This window comes from Rhinoderma darwinii, chromosome 1 (genome assembly GCF_050947455.1).
Source record: "Rhinoderma darwinii isolate aRhiDar2 chromosome 1, aRhiDar2.hap1, whole genome shotgun sequence".
Lineage (NCBI taxonomy): Eukaryota > Metazoa > Chordata > Amphibia > Anura > Rhinodermatidae > Rhinoderma > Rhinoderma darwinii.
In genome coordinates this window covers 284,408,321-284,435,144 of record NC_134687.1, presented here as the reverse complement: position 1 = coordinate 284,435,144, position 26,824 = coordinate 284,408,321, and the positions used below count along the sequence as shown (strand labels likewise).

At 44.7% G+C, this 26,824-nt stretch overlaps 1 protein-coding gene across 1 annotated transcript in view; it reads left to right on the top strand.

Moving 5' to 3' along the window:
• The window catches only part of COMP (cartilage oligomeric matrix protein), a 188,456-nt gene that overhangs the window by 922 nt on the left and 160,710 nt on the right, over nt 1-26,824 (top strand). Inside the window, exon 2 of the mRNA XM_075854768.1 lies at nt 8,437-8,522. Coding sequence (XP_075710883.1) covers nt 8,437-8,522 — 86 coding nt within the window. The remainder of the gene's footprint in view (nt 1-8,436; nt 8,523-26,824) is intronic.

The following is a 26,824-nucleotide window of genomic DNA, read 5'->3' as shown; positions in this document are numbered from 1 at the left end:
TTAACGCTTTAAATACACAGTGGCGAGATCCTTTATCTTGACTTTTTCAATGACTTTTCAATGGCTTTTGTTGTGTGATATCACGCTGCAGCAAGTTATCAGCGTCAAGATAAAAATTGCATACATCCGTAGGTGGCTGCCTCCCAGATGAACAAAGCACAGTCTGCAGAACTCTCCGACCTGCAAACTGTATTTGTTCTAGGGGTAAAGACAGCCACCTAGCCAGAGGCGTAGCTAGGTTCTCCAGCACCCGGGGCAAAGATTCAGTTTGGTGCCCCCCCCCTCCTGAACCTCTTTCCCCACATCTCCTTCCTCCCCGCCATGTTTGTTTTCTCTACTAATCAAGGTGTCTTTTTTTTTTCCACATTTCTTTTATGTAACTCGAGCATAAAACCATTTGTACATTTTACAAGCAATATAGTTCTGTATACAACACCAGAACCAAGCTTATTCATTACATATATACAGCACTAGAACCAAGCTTAGTACATATATACAGCACCACAACCAAGCTCAGTACATATATACAGCACCAGAATGAAGCTCATTACATATATACAACACCAGAACAAATCTCAATATACATACAGCACCAGAACAAAGCTCAGTACATATATATAGCATCAGAAGCAAGCTCATTACATATATACAGAACCAAGCTCATTACATATATACAGCCCCACAACCAAGATCATTACATATATACAGCTCCAGAACCAAGCTCAGTACATAAATACAAATACAGCTCAATTTAGCGCAACCCCTGCCATGCTGGGAGCTGTATACAGTTTAGTGCAAACCAATACGGTTTGCACTAAACTGTATACAGCTCCCAGCATGGCCCAAACAATGGTAAAGACATGCTGGGAGATGCTATTTCACAAAAAAATCATACCACTCATCATCTCGCTGCAGATCATACAGTAACTACAGTGCTGATTAGAGGCAGAATAAAAATTTACATTAAGTGACTCGCAGGGGATTTCAGATTATAGTTGTTCTTTTTCTCTTTTCTTCTCCATCCAGTCCAGACCTTTATGACGACTTCTCCCGGCCACAGCCCATTTTCTGCAGTTTGCAACTCAGATGTCTTCAGCTTCTCTTTTTTCTAACATTTCTGCACCTATAAACAAAGATAAAGTTCTCATAGTGCCAAACACTGTGCCCCTAAATATAATAGCGCCATACACTGTACCTCTAATTCTAATTTCTAATAGCACCGTACACTGTGTCACAAACACACACCGTGCCCCCTGTAGATATTGCCACCCATAGGGCCCCCTGTAGATAGTGTCCTACATAGATCGCCCTGTAGATAGTGACCCCCATAGAGCCCCTGCAGATAGTGCCCCACATACAGCCCCCTGTAGATGGGTTCCCACATATAACCCCCCTGTATATAGTGCCTCACATGTAGCCACCCCTGTAGATAGTGCTCCACATATAGCCCACCCCTGTATATAGTGCCTCACATATAGCCCCCTCTAAAAACAGTGCCCACATGTAGCTCCTCCTGTAGATAGTGCCCCACATATAGCCTCCCTGTAGATAGTGCTCCACATATACCCAACCCCTGTATATAGTGTCCAACATATAGCCCACACCTGTATATAGTGCCTCAAATATAGCTCCCCTATAGTACTCTATATATAGCCCACCTCTGTATATAGCTCCCCCTGTAGATATAGCCCACCCCTGTATAGTGTCCAACATATAGCCCACCCCTGTAGATAGTGCCCTGCATATATCTCCCCCTATAAATAGTGCTACACATATAGCCCACCCCTGTATATAGTGCCTCACATATAGCTCCCCCTATAGTGCTCCACATATAGCCCACCCCTGTATATAGCCCCCTGTATATATTGCCTCACATACAGCTCCCCCTTTAGTGGTCCACATCTAGCCCACCCCTGTATATAGTGCCCCACATATAGTCCACACCTGTATATAGTACTCCACATATAGCCCACCCCTTTTTATAGCCCCCATGTAGATAGAGCCTCACATATAGCTCCCCCTGTAGTGCTCCACATAAAGCCCACTCCTGTATATAGCCCCCCATTAGATAGAGCTGACCCCTGTAGATAGAGCCCCCCTGTAGATAATGTCACTTTTTATTAGGATAAAAAAAGACAAAAAACTTTATATACTCACCTTAAGCCCATTCCCGCGCCGTCTGGTGGCAATGCAGACCAGCTCCCTTCTGAGCAGGTCTGCTGGGGTTGAACGACGCAAGCGGCTTGATGACCTCATCGCGCCGCTTGCGTAGTTGAAAGGTGCTGATTGACAGGGCAAGTCATTCTGCACTGCCAATCCACACCTTTCATAGATGCAAGCGGGTTGATGACGTCATAGCACGGATTGCGTCTATGAAAGGCGCTGATTGGCAGGGCACTATGACTTGCCCTGTCAATCAGCGCCTTTCAATGATACAAGCAGCGCAAAGAAGTAATTGCGCCGCTTGAGTCGGTGAAAGGCGCTGAATGGCCGGGCACGGAACGTAACCGGCCATTCATCGCCTATAGTGCAGGAGGGGGTGGCAGCTGCTGGTTTCAATGCCACCGCCGCCCCCTCAGAGAGGCAGCAGGCCACCATCATGGATGGAGCGGACCTGGCACCCCCACCTACTCTCTTAGTTGCGCCCACTTGTCCCCCTTAGCTACGCCCCTGACCTACAGTGACTTTCCCATTCTCCCTCCCCAACAATGTTGTCCTGTGGTAGCTGCCTTCATAGGGCCCATTCACACGAACGTGAATAACGTCCATGTGAATCCGAGAATCAGCTGCATGAAACTCACTGCATGTCCTATATTGGTGTGTTTACACGCACCTACGTGCCCAGTGAAGTCAATGGGTGCGTGAAAACCACACACGGCTGCACATCTGTGTGCGGTGCATGATTTCCGCATCAATTCAATTGAAAGTAATAAAAAAAAAAATGTGCTTTGCGAGTGCGTTAATAACACATGCCACTCGCAAAGCACACTGATGCATAACGCAACACACACGGACCAGATTCACGCGCATTTTTCAAGCACGTGAATCTGATACGCTCGTGTGAATGTAGCCTTAATGTCTCCATGTTTTAGGTCAGCAAAGAAACCTAAGAGAATGGAATCCAAGAAATAGACACTGGTCTTGAAGCTTCACTCCTAGACTGAGATTTACTTAACACTCTTAGGACCCTTCACCTATGTCTTAGGCTACATTCACACGAGCGTGACAGATTTATGTGCATAAAATACGCACGTAAATCTGGTCCGTGTGTGTTGCGTTATTGCAACTGTGCTTTGCGAGTGGCATATGTTTTTCACGCACTCGCAAAGAACATCTTTTTTAACGGAGATTTGGACTAGCCATCTTGTCTCCTTGGAAAAAATCTTAGCGCAGTTCATGCCCTCTCGCGAGAACTCCTCTTAGGATCGTGTGATCTTAGATGGCCCGGGGAGGCTGCCATCTGCACCCATTCGCTGTTGCTAGGTGGCTGTTCTTACCCCTAGAACAAATACCGTTTGCTGGTCATAGATGTCTGCAAACTGTGCGATCTATAGTGCTGAACACAGCCATCTTCATTTTTGCTTACACACACACAAATATATATATACAATGAATGGCCACTTTATTAGAGATGCCTGCCCTTTCACGATCGGAACTGCCCTGTATGGAAATGAGACATGTAACCCTGGAGTGCAGCATAAAATAAAGTGATCCTGTGGATCCTTTGTAGTGTGAATACACATTAGAATGGGAAAAACGAGTGATCTTTTAAACAAAGCCTTGGTTATCGGTGCTAGACTAGCTGGGTCCAGTATTTGAAAAACCGTTAACATCGTGGATTTTTCTTGTGCAACGTTGTTGAAAGTATACAAAGAATTTTGTGATCGAGGAAAATTATCCAGTGAAAGGGGATCCTGTGGTCGTCAAGAACTCATCGACAAAAGGGTTTAGAGGAGGATGTCGAGAGACGACCAGTTCAAATACCACTGCTGTATAAAGAGAGGCAAGACTTCAGTGGGCAAAAGAGCACAAATACTGGATCACTGAGTAGTGGAAAAACCTCGCCTGGTCAGATGAATCCAGATTTCTGTAGCACCATGCAGATAGGAGGGTCAGAATTGGGTGCAAGCGGCATGAATCAATGAACCCTTCGGGCATGGCCAGACGTGGCGGAATCGCTCTGGAATTCCGCTGCGGCCAGTCCGCTGCGGAAATCCGCAGCGGACATTTTCTCCATTGCTTTCCACAGCTTTTTAGTTAGGTTCGTGCACACGTTGCGGAAAACTCAGCTGCGGACCATAGGCTGTGGTGTGGAATTTGGTGTCCGCAGCATACACTGGCTGTTGCGGACGTGTAGCGGACTTTTGTTTTGCGGACTCATTGCGGAATTTCTCCATTGACTTCAATGGAGATTCAAAATTCCGCAATTAAATCCGCAGATGTTATGTGTGTTGCGTTGCATATTGGTTTTACGAACATCATGTTTCTTCATTCTGGCTGGACCTATGTATTTCTAGGTCTATAGCCAGACTGAGGCCCCATGCACACGAACGTAAAAGCGGCCGTAATCACGGGCCGTTATTACGGCACAGGCAGGCCCATAGAAGTCTATGGGGCTCCAGTAATTATGGGTGACTACGTGTGTGCACCCGTAATTACGGGAGCGTTGCTAGGCAACGTCAGGAGATAGTCACTGTCCAGGGTGCTGAAAGAGTTAAACGATCGGCAGTAACTGTTTCAGCACCCTGGACAGTGACTACCGATCACAATATAGATCAACGTGTAAAAAAAATAGAAGTTCATACTTACCCAGAACTCCCTGCTTCTTCCTCCAGTCCGGCCTCCCGGGATGACGTTTCAGTCCATGTGATGGCTGCAGCCAATCACAGGCCAGTCACAGGCCAATCACAGGCTGCAGCGGTCACATAGACTGCCGCGTCATCCAGGGAGGTCGGGCTGGATGTCGAAAGAGGGACGCGTCACCAAGACAACGGCCGGGTAAGTTTGAATTTCTTTTACTTTAAGGGCACGGCCAGACGTGGCGGATTTCCTCCGCAGCTGTCCGCATCAATGCCGCACCTAATCCGGGTTGCGGATTACGGCTGCGGATCTGCCCAAAATGTGCAGTAAATTGATGCGGACTAGCTGCTGCGGACTGCGGAAAAAGTGCTTCCCTTCTCTCTATCAGTGCAGGATAGAGAGAAGGGACAGCACTTTCCCTAGTGAAAGTAAACGCATTTCATACTTACCGGCCGTTGTCTTGGTGACGCGTCCCTCTTTCGGCATCCAGCCCTACCTCCCTGGATGACGCGGCAGTCCATGTGACCGCTGCAGCCTGTGATTGGCTGCAGCCGTCACTTAGACTGAAACGTCATCCTGGGAAGCCGGACTGGAGACAGAAGCAGGGAGTTCTCGGTAAGTATGAACTTCTATTTTTTTACAGGTTGCTGTATATTGGGATCAGTAGTCACTGTCCAGGGTGCAGAAACAGTTACTGCCGATAGCTTAACTCTTTCAGCACCCTGGACAGTGACTATTTACTGACGTCTCCTAGCAACGCTCCCGTAATTACGGGAGCCCCATTGACTTCCTCAGTCTGGCTGTAGACCTAGAAATACATAGGTCCAGCCAGAATGAAGAAATGTCATATTAGTAAAACCAATACGCTCCGCAGCACACATAACATGTGCATGACAGCTGCGGACTTCATTGCGGAATTTAGAATCTCCATTGAAGTCAATGGAGAAATTCCGCCATGAGTCCGCAACCAGTCCGCCACTGCTCCGCAACAGACAGAGCATGCTGCGGACACCAAATTCCGCTCCGCAGCCTATGCTCCGCAGCGGAATTTTACTCAACGTCTAAACGAACACTTCTAAATTAAAGTGGAAGTCAATGGAGAAACGGCTCCGCTGCGGATTAACGCTGCGGAGTGTCCGCCAACGGAATTCAAGTGAAATTCCGCCACGTGTGAACCCAGCCTTACTAGGGAAAGAGCTGCCCCTTCTCTTTATCCTGCACTGATAGAGAGAAGGGAAGCACTCTTCACCTGAATACGCAACGGCTAATCCGCATCAATTTAATGCACATTTTAGGCAAAGCCGCAACAGAATCTGCAACGCAGATTATGTGCGTCATTGATGCGGACAGTGTCTGCAGAAATTCGCCACGTCTGGCCATGCCCTTCCTGTCACGTATCAACAGTTTAAGCTGGTGGAGGTGTTGTAATGGTGTGTGGACTGTTTTCTTGGCACACCCACTGATACCTGTGGATGGACGTTTATACAGTAGGGCTTGCCTAAGGATTGTTCATCCCTTCATGGCAGCTGTTTACTCTATGACAGAACTACAATTTAGCGGCGACTGCGAGAACCTATCCTGTTCACATGGGCCAATATTCCTGCAGAACAATTTCAACATCTAGTGGAATCTATGCCACAACAAATTGCTGCATTTCTGAAGGCTAAAGAAGGTCCAACGCGCTACTAGATGGGTGTCCCTCATAAAGTGACCATTCACTGTATATATATGCAGATGTAGCTGATAAAAACATAGATCCACATCCATCATGGTGTATTGATAATTTGTTCAAACGACAAAGGCCTTGTTCACACAGTGAAGCGTTGCTGCAGATTTTGCATGTATTTTTTAAGCCACAACCAGGAACGGAAGCTAAACGGAATAAATATATAAAGGAAGGCCTTATAGGTCGTTTTGGCTTAAAAAAAAATGCATGTAAAAACTGCACTTGTGAACAAGGCCTTATAAAACTTAATTCCCTTCTAAACACGGTCTTGCTGCAAACTGGATGAATCACTTAATATTTCGATATTTGTTTTCACAAGTCCTCTTGAAAAAAAACCTCAAATCATAGCTAATAGAAGCTTTTAGAAGCTAATAGGAGGCTACATAAAATCTTATAACCACAGTCAATCTTTTTTTTTTTTTCTTTTTTGCAGAAAGCAATACCAACATTATGAAAAATAAACCAGCGTAAATGCATTTGTTCATGGAAAACCTTGCATATAATGATGTCCCAAGGGGAAATCTTATACAGTTGATGGCACTTGCCTTTAGTGTAACAGCAGATCTGTAGTTCCCAACCTTTACAATAACACCAAAGTAGCAATTATCTTGATAACTAAATTACAGGTTGATTTGTCGTAAAGAGCAAAATTACCGACTGTTTGAAAGCACTTTCAGAAGATTATTAGTAACATACCATTATATATTGTTCACTCGCACACTGGAGTCAAGGAGAAAGGAAAATTTATCCTGGCCTCACAGTGATAACAATCTCTATGGTTTATCTTTTTGATTTGTTAGGCCTCATGCACACTTTCGTCGGATCAAATCAATGAAAGGGCCAAGACTGTTCTGTCAAAAATGGACAGGAGTCGGAGCTGTCCTATTTTTGTCAGAACGGTCACACGGTTCCGTTAAAACAACGGAAGTGTGCATGGCCCCACTGAAATGAGTGTATAAGGGTGCTATCAGTTAGAAAAAACGGATAGCACCCTGAAGAAAATAACTGAAGTGGGCATGAGGCCTTAGGCACATTGAAGGGATTGTGAGCTTCAGTACACCTGCACTGCACCTCATTCTTTCTTCACCTTTCCAAAAGAAGATTCTGATACTATATATACATTAGTAATAAAATAAAGTACAGTATTGTGCAAATTTCAGAGACCACCTTCTGTTTTTTTATAATTCTAGTCAAAACAGGCACTTAGACAAAAGCCTCCAACAATTAGTATAATAATAATAATAATAATAATAATAATAGTAAAAATAAAATAGGTGCCCCTTACAGCCTGCTCCAGCCGCAGGTGCCCCTCCTATGGTCTGCGTCAGCTACAGATGCCCCCGTTAAAGCCTGCACTAGCTATAGATTCCATCAATATAGCCTGCGCCAGTCATAAATGCACCGAATAGGCTGGATTCACACGAGCACATTACGTCCGTAATGGACGGAACGTATTTCGGCCGCAAGTCCCGGACCGAACACACTGCAGGGAGCCGGGCTCCTAGCATCATAGTTATGTACGATGCTAGGAGTCCCTGCCTCTCCGTGGAACTACTGTCCCTTACTGAAAACATGATTACAGTACGGGACAGTTGTCCGGTAGCGAGGCAATGACTCCTAGCATCGTACATAACTATGATGCTAGGAGCCCGCCTGCCTGTAGTGTATTCGGTCTGGGACTTGCGGCCGAAATACGTTCCGTCCATTACGGACGTAATGTGCTCGTGTGAATGAGGGAGGAAAAGCACATTGCAGAGTTCTAAGAAAATATGTTTCAGAATTGTTATTTTAGAGGAAATACAAGTATTTACTAAAAAATAGACATGTGAGGAGAGGTGACAGGTCTTCTTTTAAAAAAATTTGAATGTTATTATAAATTATTCATATATAATTCAAAATTATCATTTTAGGTGGAGATGTTGCACCACAAATGCTTGCAGAAATGAAAGAAACTAACATTGTCTTGAAAGAGGTCCGAGAACTTCTAAAACAACAGGTGATTTCCATAGTTAATCCAATAAGGTCATCTCTGAAAGCACTGTTTTTCTCGTAAAACGGACCTCAAAGGGAGCATGGTTTATGCAATTATGCCCCAAAGTGGGAATTCTTGGGTTGGTTTTTGTGGGTGTTCCTGGCAGAATGAGGCGGGGCTTAATAATGTCTCGCTAATGGGGATTCAAATATCTGGAGGTATGCTTAAACTATATTTCTTCACAGTATCCCTCTGCACAGTGGTGCCGCTCACCACCTTCTATGCAGGCAAATGTTACACAGTCTGATTCACTTGGACCTAGCATAGCACAGAAACTTCTGAAGTTGCTTGTGCCCCTTTAGGGCACATTCAGACGTGGTGGAATCTGCAGCAGCCTTTTTTCCATTGGTTTCTATACCTTTTTAGGTAACTTTGTTCAGATGTTGCGGAAAATAACAGTGCAGAATTTAGGCTGCAGTGCAGAATTTTCCCTCCGCATCATGCACATTATGTTGTGGAGAAGCAGCCGAATTTCACTGCAGATTTCAGCCTTTGCGAAGCAAAAACCGAAATCTGTGGCAAGTCCGCTGTGACATCTGCAACGTCTGAATTACCTGTCAAATATGCAAATGTTGCTGCAAATTTGCAATGAATCTGCAGCAACATTTGCAGTGGAAAAATTCTGCCACGTCTGAATGTGCCTGTATTCTCAAAGTCGGCAGGGGTCCCAGAGGTTGGACCCCTCCAATCATGAAATGATGGCAAATTCTTGTGGTATGCCATCACTTCTTAAAAAGGACTTATCACTTCTGAAGTAACATCAGAAAGTGATAGGAGACCATAATATAAAATGATTGTGAAATATATGTAATGAGGTAAAGTAAGCATAAACCTCTCTTAGGCCCGGATCACACACACACGCACTTTTCATGCCGTTTTTGGCTTATTTTTTTTTAGCCAAAGCCAGAAGTGGATCTACAATAAAGCTTTAAAAAAAAGTGATGCATTTTGCCACGATTTCATTGTAGTCATGGCAAAAAAAAAATGTGCCCTTAGGTTGAAACTATACGTGCAGTTTTTTTTGGCAAAGCCAGGAATGTGTCCAACTGAAATTAAATCAAAAGACATTAAACTGCACCAAAGACCACAACACCTGGATGGGTGGTATTTTTGGTGGCTTTTCTTAACCCCTTAGCCGATAACCCCTTAGCCCCTTAACCCCTTAGCCGATACGTCTTTTTACGGCGGTCATTAGTGGGCTTTATTCTAGAGCGCCGCTATTCTACCTCGCTGCTGTAGAATAAAGTAAACAGAGCAGGGAGCCGTGAAATCTCCCTGCTCTCAGCTGCCAGAGGCAGCTGAGGGCTGGGGGCGTCCCTGCTCTGCCGGGTGAGATCGATATTAGTATCGATCTCACCCGTTTAACCCTTCAGATGCGGTGCACAATAGCGAGCACCGCATCTGAATGGTTTTGGAGAGAGGGAGGGAGCTCCCTCTCATCTCACTGACACCCGGCGATAAAATCGCCGAGTGTCTGTGTCTTCTATGGCAGCCGGGGGTCTAATAAAGACCCCCAGGTCTGCCTGGAGCGAATGCCTGCTAGATCATGCCGCAGGCATGACCTAGCAGATGCCTGTCCGTTTTAAACGGACAGGCAGTAATACACTGCAATACAAAAGTATTGCAGTGTATTACAATAGCGATCGGAGGATAGGGAAGTCCCCTAGTGGGACTAGTAAAAAAGTAAAAAAAGTTTAATAAAGTTAATTTTAAAAAAAAGTGAAAAAAAAAAAATGAAAAACCCAGCTTTTCCCCTTACAAAATGCTTTACTATTAAAAAAAACTACAATAAAGCAAAAAAGTTACACATATTTGGTATCGCCGCGTCCGTAACGACCCCAACTATAAAGCTGTTACATTATTTAACCCGCACTGTGAACGCCGTAAAAAATAAAATAAAAAACAATGGAAAAATTGCTGTTTTCTGTTAATCCTGACTTTAAAAAAATGTGATAAAAAGTGATCAAAAAGTCGCATCTACTCTCAAATAGTACCAATAAAAACTACAAGTCGTCCCGCAAAAAACAAGACCTTATACAGCTATGCCGACGCAAAAATAAAAAAGTTACAGCTCTTTGAATGTGACAATGTAAAAATGTAAAAAATGGCTTGGACATTAGGGCCCAGAATGCAAGCAGGGGGAAGGGGTTAATTTCATTATACTTCTGATATATGTTTTTTTTGGGGCGTTTTTCAAGTCCTATAGAGTCGCAGCATTTTTGGACAAAAAATGTTGAAAAAACAGCACAAAAATGCATAGTTTTTGGTGATATTTTTCCAGCTTTTGTTTCCCTCAAATGTTTGCTGAGAGTGAAATATAAAACACACTAGAAACAATTCTTTTGTGGCATTTTTTTCTGGCCTGTTTGTGCATTTCTTGAGTCAGGCGCGTTTTTTTCAAAACACAGCATGCTCCAGGTAGGGCATGGCCAGACGTGGCGGAATTGCTCTGGAATTCCGCTGCGGCCAGTCCGCTGCGGAAATCCGCAGCGGACATTTTCTCTATTGCTTTCCACAGCTTTTTAGTTAGGTTCGTGCACACGTTGCGGAAAACTCCGCTGCGGACCATAGACTGCGGTGGGGAATTTGGTGTCCGCAGCATACACTGGCTGTTGCGGACGTGTAGCGGACTTGTTGTGGACTTATTGCGGAATTTCTCCATTGACTTCAATGCAGATTCAAAATTCCGCAATGAAATCTGCAGATGTTATGTGTGTTGCGTTGCGTATTGGTTTAACGAACATGATATTTCTTCATTCTGGCTGGACCCATGTGTTTCTAGGTCTATAGCCAGCCTGTGGTGAAAAGTTTTAAAAGACAGCAGGAAGTACTCTTCACCTGAATGCACAACGGCTAATCCGCATCAATTTACTGCACATTTTAGGCAAAGCCGCAACAGAAACTGCAACGCAGATTATGTGCGGCATAGATGCGGACAGTGTCTGCAGAACTACGCCTTTTAGGACTTGAAAAATGCCTGAAAAAACCCATGATATAAATGTAATGAAAAAAAAACTCCACAAGAAAACGCATTAAAAATATGTACCATTAAAAAAACATTGGTAATTTCTAGATGACTTCACAAAGTCAACTCTAAGTTATGAGGAAATCTAAGAGATCTAAGAATCTAAGTTATGAGGAAAGATTAAAAGAATTAAACTTATTTAGCCTTGAAAAAAGACGACTAAGGCAGGACATGATTAACTTTCTGTAAATATATTAATACATACAAAAAATATGGTGAAATCCTGTTCCATGTAAAACCCCCTCAAAAAATAATGGGGCACTCCCTCCGTCTGGAGAAAAAAAGGTCAAATCTGCGGAGGTGACAATCCTTCTTTACTGTAGAACTGTGAATCTGTGGAATAGCCTACCGCAGGAGCTGGTCACAGCAGGGACAGTAGATGGCTTTAAAAAAGGCTTAGATCATTTCCTAGAACAAAAAAATATTAGCTCCTATGTGTAGAAATTTTTTTTACTTCCCTTTTCCAATCCCTTGGTTGAACTTGATGGACATGTGTCTTTTTCAACTGTACTATGTAACTATGTAACTATGGCTTTCTAGTGCAGCAACAGTTTCACCCCTTCATGCTCCTTGACAAACTATTCGGTCATGATGAGCGCATCTTTCGTGCTCAGTGACAGAATAGTAAGTCACGAGAGGAACCGCCACTTCGGCCCCCCTCATGGCACATACAGGAGCTGTGACAACTGCTGTCTCGTACAGCAGTTGCCGCAGATCCTTCCCCAGGGACCGATCGCGGTGGTCCCCACCAAATAACCCCTTAGAAGCCGCGTTGAATAGCAATCTCGGCTTCTTAGGGGTTAAAACACTATTGGAGTCCCGTGACGTGATCGCGGGCACCGATGGTTGCTATGGCAACTGGAGGCCTAACAATGGGCTCCAGCTATGCCATCTACGGAAGCCTTGTAGGTCCCGACAAAGGCAGGACTCACTATGCTTGCTGTCAGTGAGTAGCTGAAATCTCTAATACACTGCACTACATACGCATGTAGTGCAGTGTATTGGAATAGCGATCAGGGCATCCTGTCCTCATGTCCCTTAGTGGGACAAAAATAAAATAAAAAAAAAGTTGTATAAAAATTAAAAAAATGTAAGTTTTAAAGTAATAAAAGTAAATATCCCTTTTTCCCTTATCAGTCCTATAACTATATAAAAAAAAAAAAACTATACATAATTGGTATCGCCGCGTCTGTAACGGCCTGAACAACAAAAGTAATTAGTTATTAATCCCGCGCGGTGAACGCCGTAAAAGAAAATAATGATAAACCATACCAGAATCACTACACTCCCAAAAAATGGAATAAAAAGAGATCAAAAAGTCTCATGTACCCAAATATAGTACTGATCGAAACTACAGTTCGTTACGCAAAAAACAAGTCCTCACACCGCTTTTTTGATAGAAAAAAATAAAAAAGTTATGGTTCTTAGAATAAGGCAACACAAAAAGTAAATGATTTTTTATAAAAAGTATTTTATTGTGCAAACGCCATGAGACATAAAAAAATGTATAAACATATGGTATCGCCGTAATCGTATCGCCCCGCAAAATAAAGTGAATACAGATGTAGCCGTCTTTATTTTGACTTTTAATGCATTAAATAGACAGTAACAAGATCCTTTATCTTGACATTTTCAATGACTTTTCAATGGCTTTTGTTGTGTTATATCACGCTGCAGCAAGTTATCAGTCAAGATAAAGATGGCTACATCCGTATGTCATTTATAGCGCACTGTGAATGCTGTAAAAAAAGGAATAAGAAAAAATAGTAGAAATAGAATGAAAACTGATCAAAAAGTCGCATGCACCCCATGAAAACTACAATGAATTACTCAAGGGGTCTAGTTTCCAAAATGGGGTCACTTTTAAGGGGTTTCCCCTGTATTGGTACCTCAGAAGCTCTGCAAATGCGACATGGCGTCCAGAAACCAATCCAGCAAAATCGAATGCCAAATATCGCTCCTACCATTCTGAGTCCTGCCGTTTGTCCAAACAGCAGTTTATGACCACATATGTGGTATTGCCGTAATCTGGAGAAATTGCTTTACAAATGTTGGGGTGATTTTTCTCCTTTATTCCTTGTAATAATTAAACATTTCCAAGTTTTATCTGAAAAATATGTGATTTTCAATTTCACAGCCTAATTCCACAATATGCAGCAAACAACCTGTGGGGTCTAAATGCTCACTATACCCCTCAATAAGTTCCTTCAGGGGTGTAGTTTTCCAAATGGGGTAACATTTGCGGGGTTTCCACTGTTTTGGCACCACAAGGCCAGGACCACACACAGTGTTTTGATGCAGTTTTTGGCTCCATTTTTTGAGCCAAACACAGGAGTGGACACCAAAGAATGAAGATGCATCAGTCTTTTCTATGCACATTTTCAAAACTATGTGTGTGTTTTTACCCCAAGACCTCTTCAAACCTGACATGGTGATGAAAATATATTCTAATAAAAAGAAGGCCCCAAAATCCTCTAGGTGCTCCTTCATTTATGAGGCTTGTGTGGTCCACCAGGACCACATGTGGGAGATTTCTAAAAACTGCAGAATCTAGGCAATAAATACTGAGTTGTGTTTCTCTGGTAAAACCTTCTGTGTTACAGCAAAAAATGTATACAAAATTAATTTCTGCAAAAGTATAACATCTATAAATTTCACCTCTACTTTGCTTTAATTCAGGTGAAACTCCTAAAGGGTTAAGAATCTTTCTAAATGCTGTTTTGAATACCTTTTAGGGGCGCAGTTTTTTTTTAAATGGGGTGACATATAGGGGTTTCTAATATATGGGCCCCTCAAAGCCAATTTCTTGCAAATGTGAGAAATTGCTGCTAAAGTTCTAAGCCTTGTAACATCCAAGAAAAATAAAAGAGCGTTCAAAAAATGATGCAAACATGAAGTAGACATATGGGAAATGTAAACTAGTAACTATTTTGTGTGATATTACTATATGTCTTACAAGCAAATACATTTCAATTTAGAAAAAATCTAATTTTTGCAGATTTTCTCAGAATTTTGCTGTTTTTCACAAATAAATACTGAATGTATCGACCAAATTTTACCACTAACATAAAGTACAATATGTCATGAGAAAACAATCTCAGAATCGCTAGGATAAATAAAAGCATTCTAAAGTAATTACCACATAAAGTGACAAGTCAGATTTGAAAAAATCGACTGTGTCCACAAGGCTTTAAGGGGTCCTTTAGGGGACCGCAGAAACAGCAATATAATATTATTGGAAAATATAACTGTAGGGAATGTCAAATTCCCAGCACTTACAAATCTATCAACTATTCACAGGCCGTTGCTTATGTCAGACTATAATCTTCACTAAACACGGGCTGTAGGCATCCCACACTTTGCTTTTGAGTTTATAAGGCAAGCACTGGGAATTTTAAATGATGTTATTTACAATAAAATCAATTCCGTAGTCTACTCTATAAAACAGACTTATTGTATGTGCACACATAGTGTTTTCAAACGTTTTTCGGGCCATAAACGGGCTGAAAAATCCGAAGCAGAACGCCTACAAACATCAGCCCATTGATTTCAATAGGAAATACGTCGTTTTGTTCCAACTGGGCATGTTTTTATGCCTCATTTTCAAAAAGCGGCGGGCAAAAAGATGCCCGCAAAAAAGAAGTGCATGGCCGTAAAAAATGGCCGTAAAAAACGCTAGTTGCTTAAAAAACTTCTGAAACTCAGGAGCTGTTTTCCCTTGAAAACAGCTCCGTATTTTCAGACGTTTTTGATTTTGCGTGTGCACATACCCTTACGGTGGAGTACCTTTTTTTAAGCTAACCCGTCAGTAAGATATGGTGGAGTTTACTTTTAGGGTATGTTCACACGCAGTGTTTTCAGGCATAATTCGGGCATTTTTACGCCTGAAAAAACTCCCCGAATATGCCTACAAACATCTGCCCATTGCTTTCAACGGGAATTACGATGTTCTGTTCCCACGAGCCTTTATTTTACACGTCGCTGCCAAAATACGGCGCATAAAATTATGACTTGTCAAAAGAAGTGCAGGACACTTCTTGGGACATTTTTGGAGGCGTTTTTCATTGACTCCATAAAAAACACAGCGAAAAACGCGAGTTGTTAAAAAAACGTCTGAAAATCAGGAGCTGTTTTCGCCTGAAAACCGCTCCATATTTTCAGAAGTTTCTGGTCACTGTGTGTGAACATACCCTTAAAGGGAACCTTTCATCCAAATCATGATGCCCTAATCACTAGCATTTTGATTTAATGGCAGGTCCTACAATCCTATTGACAGAGGCGTAGCTAGGGGTTTAGCACAGGGGGGCGAAACATATCTGAGTGGGCCCCAACCCAGTAGGCCACCTAATTATAGTGGTTATCATTGTGAATGAGCAGGAGTGCTGTACTCCATACGCTGCTATATTATCCATGATAATTAAAAGTTTGAGAGCAGTATAAAAGGCTGTCTTAAAGAAACTCTGTCACCATATTATAAGTGCCCTATCTCCTACATAAGGAGTTGGGCGCTATAATTTTTATTCAGAAAAATGATCTATTTTTACCACTTTATGAGCGATTTTTAGGTTTATGCTAATTCGTTTCTTAATGCCCAAGTGGGCGTGTTTTTACTTTAGACCAAGTGGGCGTTGTACAGAGGAGTGTATGACGCTGACCAATCAGCGTCATACACTTCTCTCCATTCATTTACACTGCACTAGCGATATAGCTATATCGCTATGTTCAGACACATACACAAACACTAACATTACTGCAGTGTCCTTACAATGAATATACATTACCTCCAGCCAGGACGTGATGTGTATTCAGAATCCTGACACTTCTGAATCTTTTCTGTGAGATTTCCAGCAAGGCAAACGTAATCTCGTTTTAAATGACAGTTTACATCGTAATCTCGCGAGATTACGTTTGCTTTGCTGGAAATCTCACAGAAAATACACATCACGTCCTGGCTGGAGGTAATGTATATTCATTGTAAGGACACTGCTGTAACGTTATATTGTGTTTATGTGGCTGCACATAGCGATATAGCTATATCGCTAGTGCAGTGTAAATGAATGGAGAGAAGTGTATGACGCTGATTGGTCAGCGTCATACACTCCTCTGTACAACGCCCACTTGGTCTAAAGTAAAAACACGCCCACTTGGGCATTAAGAAACTAATTAAATTCTAGATAAAATTCTAAATAAAAAGCGCTGCTGTCACCTACATTATAGCGCCCATCTCCTTATGTAAGAGATAGGGCACTTATAATGTGGTGACAGAGTCTCTTTAAGTACATTACACATGTATAGCCTCGTTTAAATGCTATGTACTACATTATGCAAAACAGTAGAAAGGAAGGGCACTGGCGTAGCTATAGGGGTCGCAGCGGTCGCAATTGCGACCGGGCCCACAGCCCCCCACACCACATCAATAAAAAGTTACTATAGTAACTCGGGCCGCGGGCCCCTGTTACTATAGTAACAGACTGTACTTACCTTCCTGGTTCTGGATCGCAGCGGAGGTCCTGACGTCAAGCGCTGTGCACAGCGCATGACGTCACAGCGCTATGCGCCGCGCAAAACATCGAGAGGACAGAATTTCCGACGCGGCTGAAGAGGAAGGTAAGATTAGTAGAAGCCCTGACTGGCGGGGTCCGACTCCCGGGACCCACCAATCAGCTGTTTTGAAGGGGCCGCAGCACTCGTACGAGAGCTGCTTCCCCTTCATTCCGGTCACACTGTGAATCGGTGTCGGCGATTTACAGTGTGAGCGAGTGGTGAAATGAAGGGGAAGCAGCTGTCGTACGAGTGCTGCGGCCCCTTCAAAACAGGTGATTGGCGGGTCCCGGGAGACGGACCCCGACACATCAGCTATTGATGGCCAATCCTGAGGATAGACCATCAATGTTTAGGGACTGCACAACCCCTTTAAGCCTACGATGTAGCAGGCTTAGAGGGCCCATTAGACAGGATCACGGATTGTGTGATGCTGTCTGCTGGGCCCTGTATCTAAGCCAATCACATGGTAGGCTTAGATACATGGCCCATGTGTGATCCTGTCTGATGGTCCCTGTATATAAGCCTACCACACTGTAGGCTTATATACAGGGCTCCAGCAGACAGTAATCTTATACTGTATAAGATTACTGTCGACTGGACCCTGTATCTAAGCCTACCTTGTGGTAGGCTTAGATACAGGGTCCCACAGACAGTATCACACATGGGCCCTGTATCTAAGCCTAACACATGTGTTACTAATCGTTTTTTTTTGCGTGTTTTCTTACAGGTTTGGTCGTTGGACTACGTCGGATTCCAGGACTACTTCGATGACGGCTTTTTTTTTATTATCAATAAAATGGTTAATGAGGGTTGTGTGTTTTTTTTTTTTATTTCAATAAAATATTATTTCTATGTCTTTGTGTTTTTTTTTAATCTATATTACTACCGCCTTAGCAATGGCCGCCGGCTGATTGACTACATACATTGCTAAGGCGGGGCTTAGTGTTAGCCGGTGCAGAGGGTAACACTAAGCCCCTTTATTACCCCGGTACCCACCGCCACCAGGGGTGCTGGGAAGAGCCGGGTACCCTCCAGTACTTGACCATCTGTAGTGATGGTCGGCCACTGGGGCCGCAGGCTGGTATTATCAGGAGGGGAAAGTCCAAAAACAGTGGCCCTTCCCACCCTGGTAATGCTAGGCTGCTGCTGCTTTATTGTATCTGGCTGGTTATGAAAAAGGGGGGGGGACCCCACGTCATTTAAAAAAATAAAAATAAAAAATAATTGGAAAGAACGGTGTCGGGTCCCCCCCCAATTTTCATAACCAGCCAGATACAACACAGCAGCAGCAGGCAGCATTACCAAGGTGGTAGGTGCCTTCCCCAGCCTAATACTACCAGCCTGCGGCCACCCCGGTGCCTGCCCGTCACTACAGATGGACGGGTACTGGTTCGTACCCGGCTCTTCCCAGTACCCCTGGTGGCGGTGGGTACCGGGGTAATAATGGAGGTTAGTGTTGGCCTTTGCGCCGGCTAACATTAAGCCCCACCTTAGTAATGGAAGTTGTCAATCAGCCAGCGGCCATTACTAAGCTGGTGATAATAAAGTTTAAAAAGATACAAGGACATAGAAAAAATATTTTATTTAAATAAAAAAACACCGTCATTGAAGTCCTCGTATCCGAAGTCCAACAACCGAACCTGTAAAAAAACACAAACACACAAAAATAATCAGTAACACATAAAGAAGCAAAATTATTATTCTTACCTTTCCTGGGTCCAGCGCTGGAACCGCAATGTCAGCGAGCTGAGTCCTGTATCTAATCCGATCATGTGTGATACTGTCTGCTCAGCCACTGTATCTAATCCTATCATGTGTGATACTGTCTGCTGAGCCACTGTATCTAATCCTATCATGTGTGATACTGTCTGCTCAGCCACTGTATCTAATCCTATCATGTGTGATACTGTCTGCTGAGCCACTGTATCTAATCCTATCATGTGTGATACTGTCTGCTGAGCCACTGTATCTAATCCTATCATGTGTGATGCTGTCTGCTGAGCGACTGTATCTAATCCTATCATGTGTGATACTGTCTGCTCAGCCACTGTATCTAATCCTATCATGTGTGATACTGTCTGCTCAGCCACTGTATCTAATCCTATCATGTGTGATACTGTCTGCTGAGCCAATGTATCTAATCCTATCCATAGTTTATAGGGACGTAGTGCTATAGATATGCTATGCTGTCTCCTATACACACTTTTTTTTTTGGGGGGTGCACATATGTATTGGGGCTATTTCCCCTGACATTTTAATTCCTTAGCGACGCCCCCGGCTGCTAGTGCTGCATTGTTGGGTCACTTAGGAGACCCAGCGATGCAGCTGAAAGCTGCGGACCGTCGGCCATGAGAAGTTTGCGGGGGGGGGTGGGCCCAATAAGAACTTTTGCATCGGTGCCCATGAGCCTTTAGCTACGCCCCTGAAGGGGACTATTACATTAAGAATGATTAACAGGAGAAGACACGACCGCCATCTCAATATCAGAGACACATCTTAATCTATAGAAGTTTAATAGCCGAATATAATACCAGTTCAGCGGTATATCAAAAGGAGATATACATCTAAACCAACGTGATAAGTGAACGCAGTAGACTAGCCAAATATAAGCAAGGAGAACATCGGCTCTAATCCATCACATAAACCTTATCATATACAAATCACAGAAGCAGAGCATGTGAGCAGCTAGAAGTACATACACAATTAGGCAACTATTATAAATCAGATAGAAAAACACTTTAATATACTCATAGAAAATACATTTCAAAAACATGTTACTCACCAAGTCAATGTCTACGTTGGCTCAAACTCAAAAATAATCATGTGATCCATTTTTCTCAAACTGATACAGGGATGTGGGGGTTATATACAGTTATATACAGGGATGATGGCTGGTATATACAGGGATGATAGGGGGTTGGGAACAGAGATGATGGGGGTTATATACATTGATGATGGCTGCTCCAGCTATCATCCGCATATATAACCCCCATCATCCCTGTATATATCAACCATCATTCCTGTATATAACATCCATCATCCCTGTATATAACAGGCAGGCTGGTAAATACAGGTATGATGGGGGTTATATACAGTGATGATGGGGGTTATATACAGTTATATACAGGGATGATGGCTGGTATATACAGGGATCATAGTGGGTTGTGTACAGTGATGATGGTGGTTATATACAGGGATGATAGGGGGTTGTGTACAGTGATGATGGTGGTTATATAGTTATATACAGGGATGGTGGCTGGTATATACAGGGATGATAGGGGGTTGGGTACAGAGATGATGGGGGTTATATACATGTTTTGATGCTGCTCCTGCTATCATCCCCATATATAACCCCCATCATCCCTGTATATATCAACCATCATCCCTGTATATACCAGCCATCCTTCCTGTATATAACCTTCATCATCCCTGTATATGTCAGCCAGGCTGGTATATACAGGAATGATGAAGGTTATATACAGGGATGATGGGTAGTCCAGCCAGCATCCCGGTATTAACCCCCATCATCCCTGTTTAAAGCAGCCATTATCCCTGTATAATTTCAGAACGGGATACATCGGGGAGAGGTGCGTGCACTAGCAGATGTGCCTAGCGTGTGCGCAAGTCTGCTAGCTTGAATGACTGTGTGGCCGCGCACAGTCATGTGAGGGCGGCGGGAGAAGAGCGGAGCGGCGGGAGCGGAGGGCCCCACCATCTCAGTGAGTGGGCACCACCATCTCAGTAGGCCCGGGGCCAACGCCCCCCCCCCCCACTAGCTACGCTACTGCCTATTGAACTATGTTTTATTCTAAAGCGCTGTCGTGTTTTAGAGAAATCATAGTTTTAACACTGTTGGTTTCAACAGTGTTAGGCTGGATTCACGCTTTGCATATTTTTGTATGCCACGAAATTGGCTGCAGCAAATCCCCAACAAAATCAGCATGTAAAACATGCAGAGTTTGCGGCAGATTCAATGCGGCCAAATCTGTGGCATATAAATACACCATGTGTGAAGCCACCCTTAATGCTGGGCTTGGGGAAAAGTATCCAATGGCCAGCTCCCCCCTGGCTTCTCCCTGCCCAGCTCAGCATAATTGACAGGTCTCTCCCTGTGCACAGATAGGAAGATTAGACCCTTCAATCATAGTGAGCAGAGCAGGGGAAGCCAAAGGGAAAGGTTCTAGTGGACACAACTCCCAGAGCCCAGTATTTAATACTTGGAGCAAACCAGGGGCGTAGCTAAAGGCTCATGGGCCCGGGTGCAAGAATTCAGCTTGGGCCCCCCTACCCCTCCCCAGCACCACCATCATCATCAGACCCCTGCGCGCTCCTATGCCCAGATGCCTTGCCCAACAGCCCCCATAGTATAATGCCCCCACACAGTTAATGCTCCCATAGCTGCACCCACACAGTATAATGCCCCATAACGTATACTGCCCCCCCATAATAGCCCCATACCGTATAATGCTCCCCATATCAGCCCACCATACAGTATAATGCCCCCCCACAATATCAGCCCCCCCATACAGTATAATGCCCCCATATGTGCATAATTACTTACCTATCCCCGTTCCCACGTTGAGTGGAGGATCCTTCGCCTCCTCCGGTGTGTACTATGAGTGACTCAGCGCAGGCAGGCGCGATGATGTCGCTACATCACGCCTGCCTGTGTCGAGCCACTCACGGCACAGGGAATGCTGGATCAAGGAGATGTCAGCTCCTTGCTCCAGCATTGATTGGAACCTCGGTGAGTGACTCACGAACCCCCAGGGGGACGCAACCCACAGTGTAGGGATGTCACGATACCAAAATTTGGACTTCGATACCGATATTTTGTTTACTTTGCCAACAGTAATAAAAAAAAAAAAAAGTTCTTCCATTTTCTGATGTGAGGCAGGAGGTGTGATTATGAATTTTGAATGTGCCTCACATTAATAGTAATTAACCCCATTATGTTTCTCAGTCATAATGGGTTAATATGTAAGGTACATGATGGAGTTAATTACTATTAATGTGAGGCACATGGAGGTTAAATTCATCATCGCACCTTGTGCCTCACAATTAGGCCCCATGCACACGACTGTAAATAACTTCAATTCACTTTCATTGAGCGCGGACACATTTCCGTAGCGCTACGAATGGGTGTCCGTGCCGTAGAAATGTTCCGAAAATTATGGAACATGTCCGTCCTTTTGCATTTTGCGGGCCGTTCTCCCATACTTTGTATGGGAGGCACGGCCCGAAAATGCGGGTGGCAGTCGGCGGCCGGCCGTGCCCGCAATCGCGGGCCGTGATTGCGGGCATGGTCGTGTGAATGGGGCCTAAGTGATAGAAAGCAATTTATTTTTTTACAAAGTACACATCATAAATGATGCAAAAAAATAGTTGTGCAGGTTATTACGGGCGCGCCAATACCGATTATGTGTATGTTTTATGTATTGAGACTTATTTTAATGTTTATTATAAAAAAGGTGTATGTGTATTTTTTTTATTTAACATTACTGTAATGATAGGGGTAGGGAAACGGACAAGTGAGCCCTAATCTACCCGCCACTCTGTCCCTGTCTACTTGCAACGACCCGCCCTAGGCGACGGGGTACAACTGGGCGGCGGTCCCTACGCTCAGTAAGTGCACGAGACAAAACATACAAGGGAATATAAAGCAAAGGGAAAGGGGCGGTTGCCCACGGCGAACCGTGAGCAACAGAGTGGTGAACGAGCCAAGTCAAACCAGGAGAGCACGAGGTACCAAACGCAGAGCAGAAGAGTAGTCAGAAAGCCAGGGTCAGAATGGAGCAGGATCAAATTGTTAGGAGCTGTAGCTGGGCCAGGAAACCACACGGAAAGAATCACAAGCAAGGAGGAAAAGGAAAGGCAGGTATAAATAGACAGAGGGCGGGAGCTAGCTGAGTCTGGCCAGGCTGCGATAGGCTCTCCTACTTCTAAGCCTGCCAGCCTGAGTGGTGGAAGCTGGAGTCAGTCTCAGAGAGATAGACTCAGGTGAAGACTGATTACCTAAGGAAGTTAACCCCGAAGCTATGCCTGGCAGATCCTTTACAGTACCCCCCCTTTTATGAGGGGCCACCGGACCCTTTCTAAGCGGACCTGGTTTACTGGGGAAACGAAGGTGGAACTTCCTGACAAATACCCCAGCGTGAACATCCCGGGCGGGTACCCAAGTCCTCTCCTCAGGCCCGTATCCTCTCCAATGGACCAGGTACTGGAGGGAGCCTCGGACCATCTTGCTGTCCACAATCTTGGCCACCTCGAATTCCACCCCCTCAGGGGTGAGAACAGGAACAGGAGGTTTCCTCAAGGGAGCCAAGGACGGGGAGCAGCGTTTAAGGAGGGAGGCATGAAACACGTCGTGTATACGAAAAGATGGGGGTAACTCCAGCCGGAAGGAGACAGGATTGAGGACTTCAATGACCTTATACGGCCCAATAAACCGGGGAGCAAACTTCTTGGATGGGACCTTAAGACGCAAGTTCCTAGATGATAACCACACCAGATCCCCGACCATAAACAAGGGGTTAGCAGAACGTTTTCTATCAGCCTGAGTTTTTTGTACGCTCTGGGACGCCTCTAGGTTCTTCTGAACCTGGGCCCAGACTGTGCACAGTTCCCGATGAACGACCTCTACCTCGGGATTGTTGGAACTACCAGGTGAAACGGAGGAGAACCGTGGATTAAACCCAAAATTACAGAAAAAGGGGGAGACCCCTGACGAGTTACTGACCCGGTTATTAAGGGAAAATTCAGCGAGGGGAATGAATGAGACCCAATCATATTGACAGTCAGAGATAAAACACCTTAAATATTGTTCTAGAGATTGATTAGTCCTCTCAGTTTGGCCATTGGTTTCAGGATGGAAAGCAGAGGAGAAGGACAGATCAATCTCCAACTTCTTACAGAAGGCTCTCCAAAACAAAGAAACAAATTTTACCCCTCTGTCCGAAACAATATTGACAGGGACCCCATGGAGACGCAGGATGTGTTTGACAAACAAGGTAGCTAACGTCTTGGCGTTGGGTAGTTTCTTGAGGGGCACAAAGTGGCACATCTTACTGAAGCGGTCTACTACCACCCACACCACCGACTTGCCTTGGGATGGAGGCAAATCGGTGATAAAATCCATGGAGATATGTGTCCAAGGTCTCTGGGGAATGGGCAACGAACGTAGTAAGCCCGCTGGTCGGGACCTGGGAGTCTTGGACCTAGCAGAAACCTCACAAGCGGCGACGTAGGCCTTAACGTCTTTAGGCAAGCCAGGCCACCAATAGTTTCTGGCAATGAGGTGTTTGGTACCCAGGATGCCTGGATGACCAGATAGTGCGGAGTCATGATTTTCCCTAAGTACCCTTAGCCTGTATTGCAGGGGAACAAACAGCTTGTCCTCAGGAAGGTTCCCGGGGGCTGAACCTTGATCAGCTGCAATTTCAGAGGCTAAATCAGAATCAATAGAAGAAATGATTATACCGGGAGGCAAAATACAAGCAGGATCTTCCTCCGAAGGAGGGCTGGCCATGAAGCTACGCGACAGTGCATCGGCCTTAATATTTTTAGACCCAGCCCTATAGGTAACCAAAAAGTTGAATCTGGTAAAAAATAGCACCCATCGAGCTTGTCTCGGGTTTGGCCTCCGGGCAGATTCTAGGAAAACCAGATTCTTGTGGTCGGTAAGGACCGTTACCTGGTGCCTAGCCCCCTCCAGGAAGTGGCGCCACTCTTCAAATGCCCATTTAATGGCTAAGAGTTCGCGGTTGCCAATATCATAGTTACTCTCAGTGGGCGAAAACTTCCTGGAGAAGTAGGCACAGGGGCGGAGATGGGTGAGGGACCTGGTACCCTGGGACAAGACAGCCCCCACTCCCACCTCGGATGCGTCAACTTCCACGATAAATGGCTCCATTTGGTTTGACTGAACCAGCACCGGGGCCGAGATAAAGCACTTCTTAAGGACCTCAAAAGCCTGGACAGCCTCAGGAGGCCAGTGGAGGAGATCAGCACCTTTGCGAGTGAGGTCCGTAAGAGGCTTAGCGATGACCGAGAAGTTAGCAATAAATCTCCTGTAATAATTAGCGAACCCCAAAAAACACTGTAACGCCTTCAGGGAGGCAGGTTGGACCCATTCCGCCACAGCCTGAACCTTGGCGGGGTCCATGAAGAATTCATGAGAAGTGAGGATTTGACCCAAAATGGTATGTCCTGTACCCCAAACACACATTTTTCGGTTTTTGCAAACAGTTTGTTTTCCCGAAGGAAGCACCTTCCTGACATGCTCAATGTGGGAGGACCAGTCCTTGGAAAACACCAGTATGTCATCAAGGTACACTACAAGAAATATCCCCAGGTAATCTCTCAAAATCTTATTTATGAAATTCTGGAAGACCGCCGGAGCATTACACAACCCAAAGGGCACGACGAGGTATTCGAAATGACCTTCGGGCGTGTTAAACGCAGTCTTCCACTCATCCCCCTCTTTGATGCGGATAAGGTTATACGCCCCCCGTAGATCAAACTTAGAGAACCATTGGGCCCCCTGAACCTGATTAAAGAGATCAGGAATCAAAGGAAGGTGATACTGGTTCCTTACAGTGACCTTATTCAGGTTACGGTAGTCAATGCATGGCCTAAGACCACCATCCTTCTTCCCTACGAAGAAGAAGCCAGCACCTACCGGTGAAGTAGAGGGGCGAATGTAACCCTTGGCCAGGCATTCCTGGATATACTCTCTCATGGCTTCACGTTCGGGACAAGAAAGATTAAATATCCTACCCTTAGGAAGCTTAGCTCCTGGTACCAATTCGATAGCGCAATCATATTCTCTATGAGGAGGTAACACTTCGGAGGCCTCCTTAGAGAAAACATCAGCGAAGTCCTGAACAAAGTCAGGTAGCGTGTTCACCTCCTCAGGGGGAGAAATAGAATTAACAGAAAAACATGACGTCAAACATTCATTACCCCATTTGGTAAGCTCCCCAGTATTCCAGTCAAACGTAGGATTATGCAACTGCAACCAGGGAAGGCCTAAAACCAAATCGGACGATAATCCCTGCATCAACAGTACAGAGCACTGCTCCAAATGCATGGAGCCAACAAGGAGTTCAAAAACAGGGGTATGCTGTGTAAAATAACCATTAGCAAGAGGAGTGGAGTCGATACCCACTACCGGGACAGGTTTAGGCAAATCAATCAAAGGCATAGCAAGAGACATAGCAAATTCCACAGACATGATATTAGCAGAGGACCCTGAATCCACGAAGGCACTGCCGGTAGCAGACCTACCACCAAAAGAGACCTGAAAGGGAAGCAAGATCTTATTACGTTTCATATTTACGGGAAATACATGTGCGCCCAAGTGACCTCCCCGATGATCACTTAGGAGCGGAAGTTCTCCGGCTGCATTCTTACGCTTAGGACAGTTGTTCACTTGATGCTTGTCATCCCCACAGTAGAAGCAGAGACCATTCTTACTGCGGAAATCTCTACGTTGTTGGGGGGACACGGAGGCCCCGAGTTGCATAGGTACCTCTGAGTCTTCCGGGGAGGAACGAAGCAACGGAACCTCGGGAGGCATCATGGGGGAGTCGGAGGAGAAAAAACATAAACGTTCACTTTGTCGTTCCCTGAGACGTCGGTCAAGTCGTACCGCTAAAGCCATAACCTGGTCTAGGGAGTCAGAAGAGGGATAGCT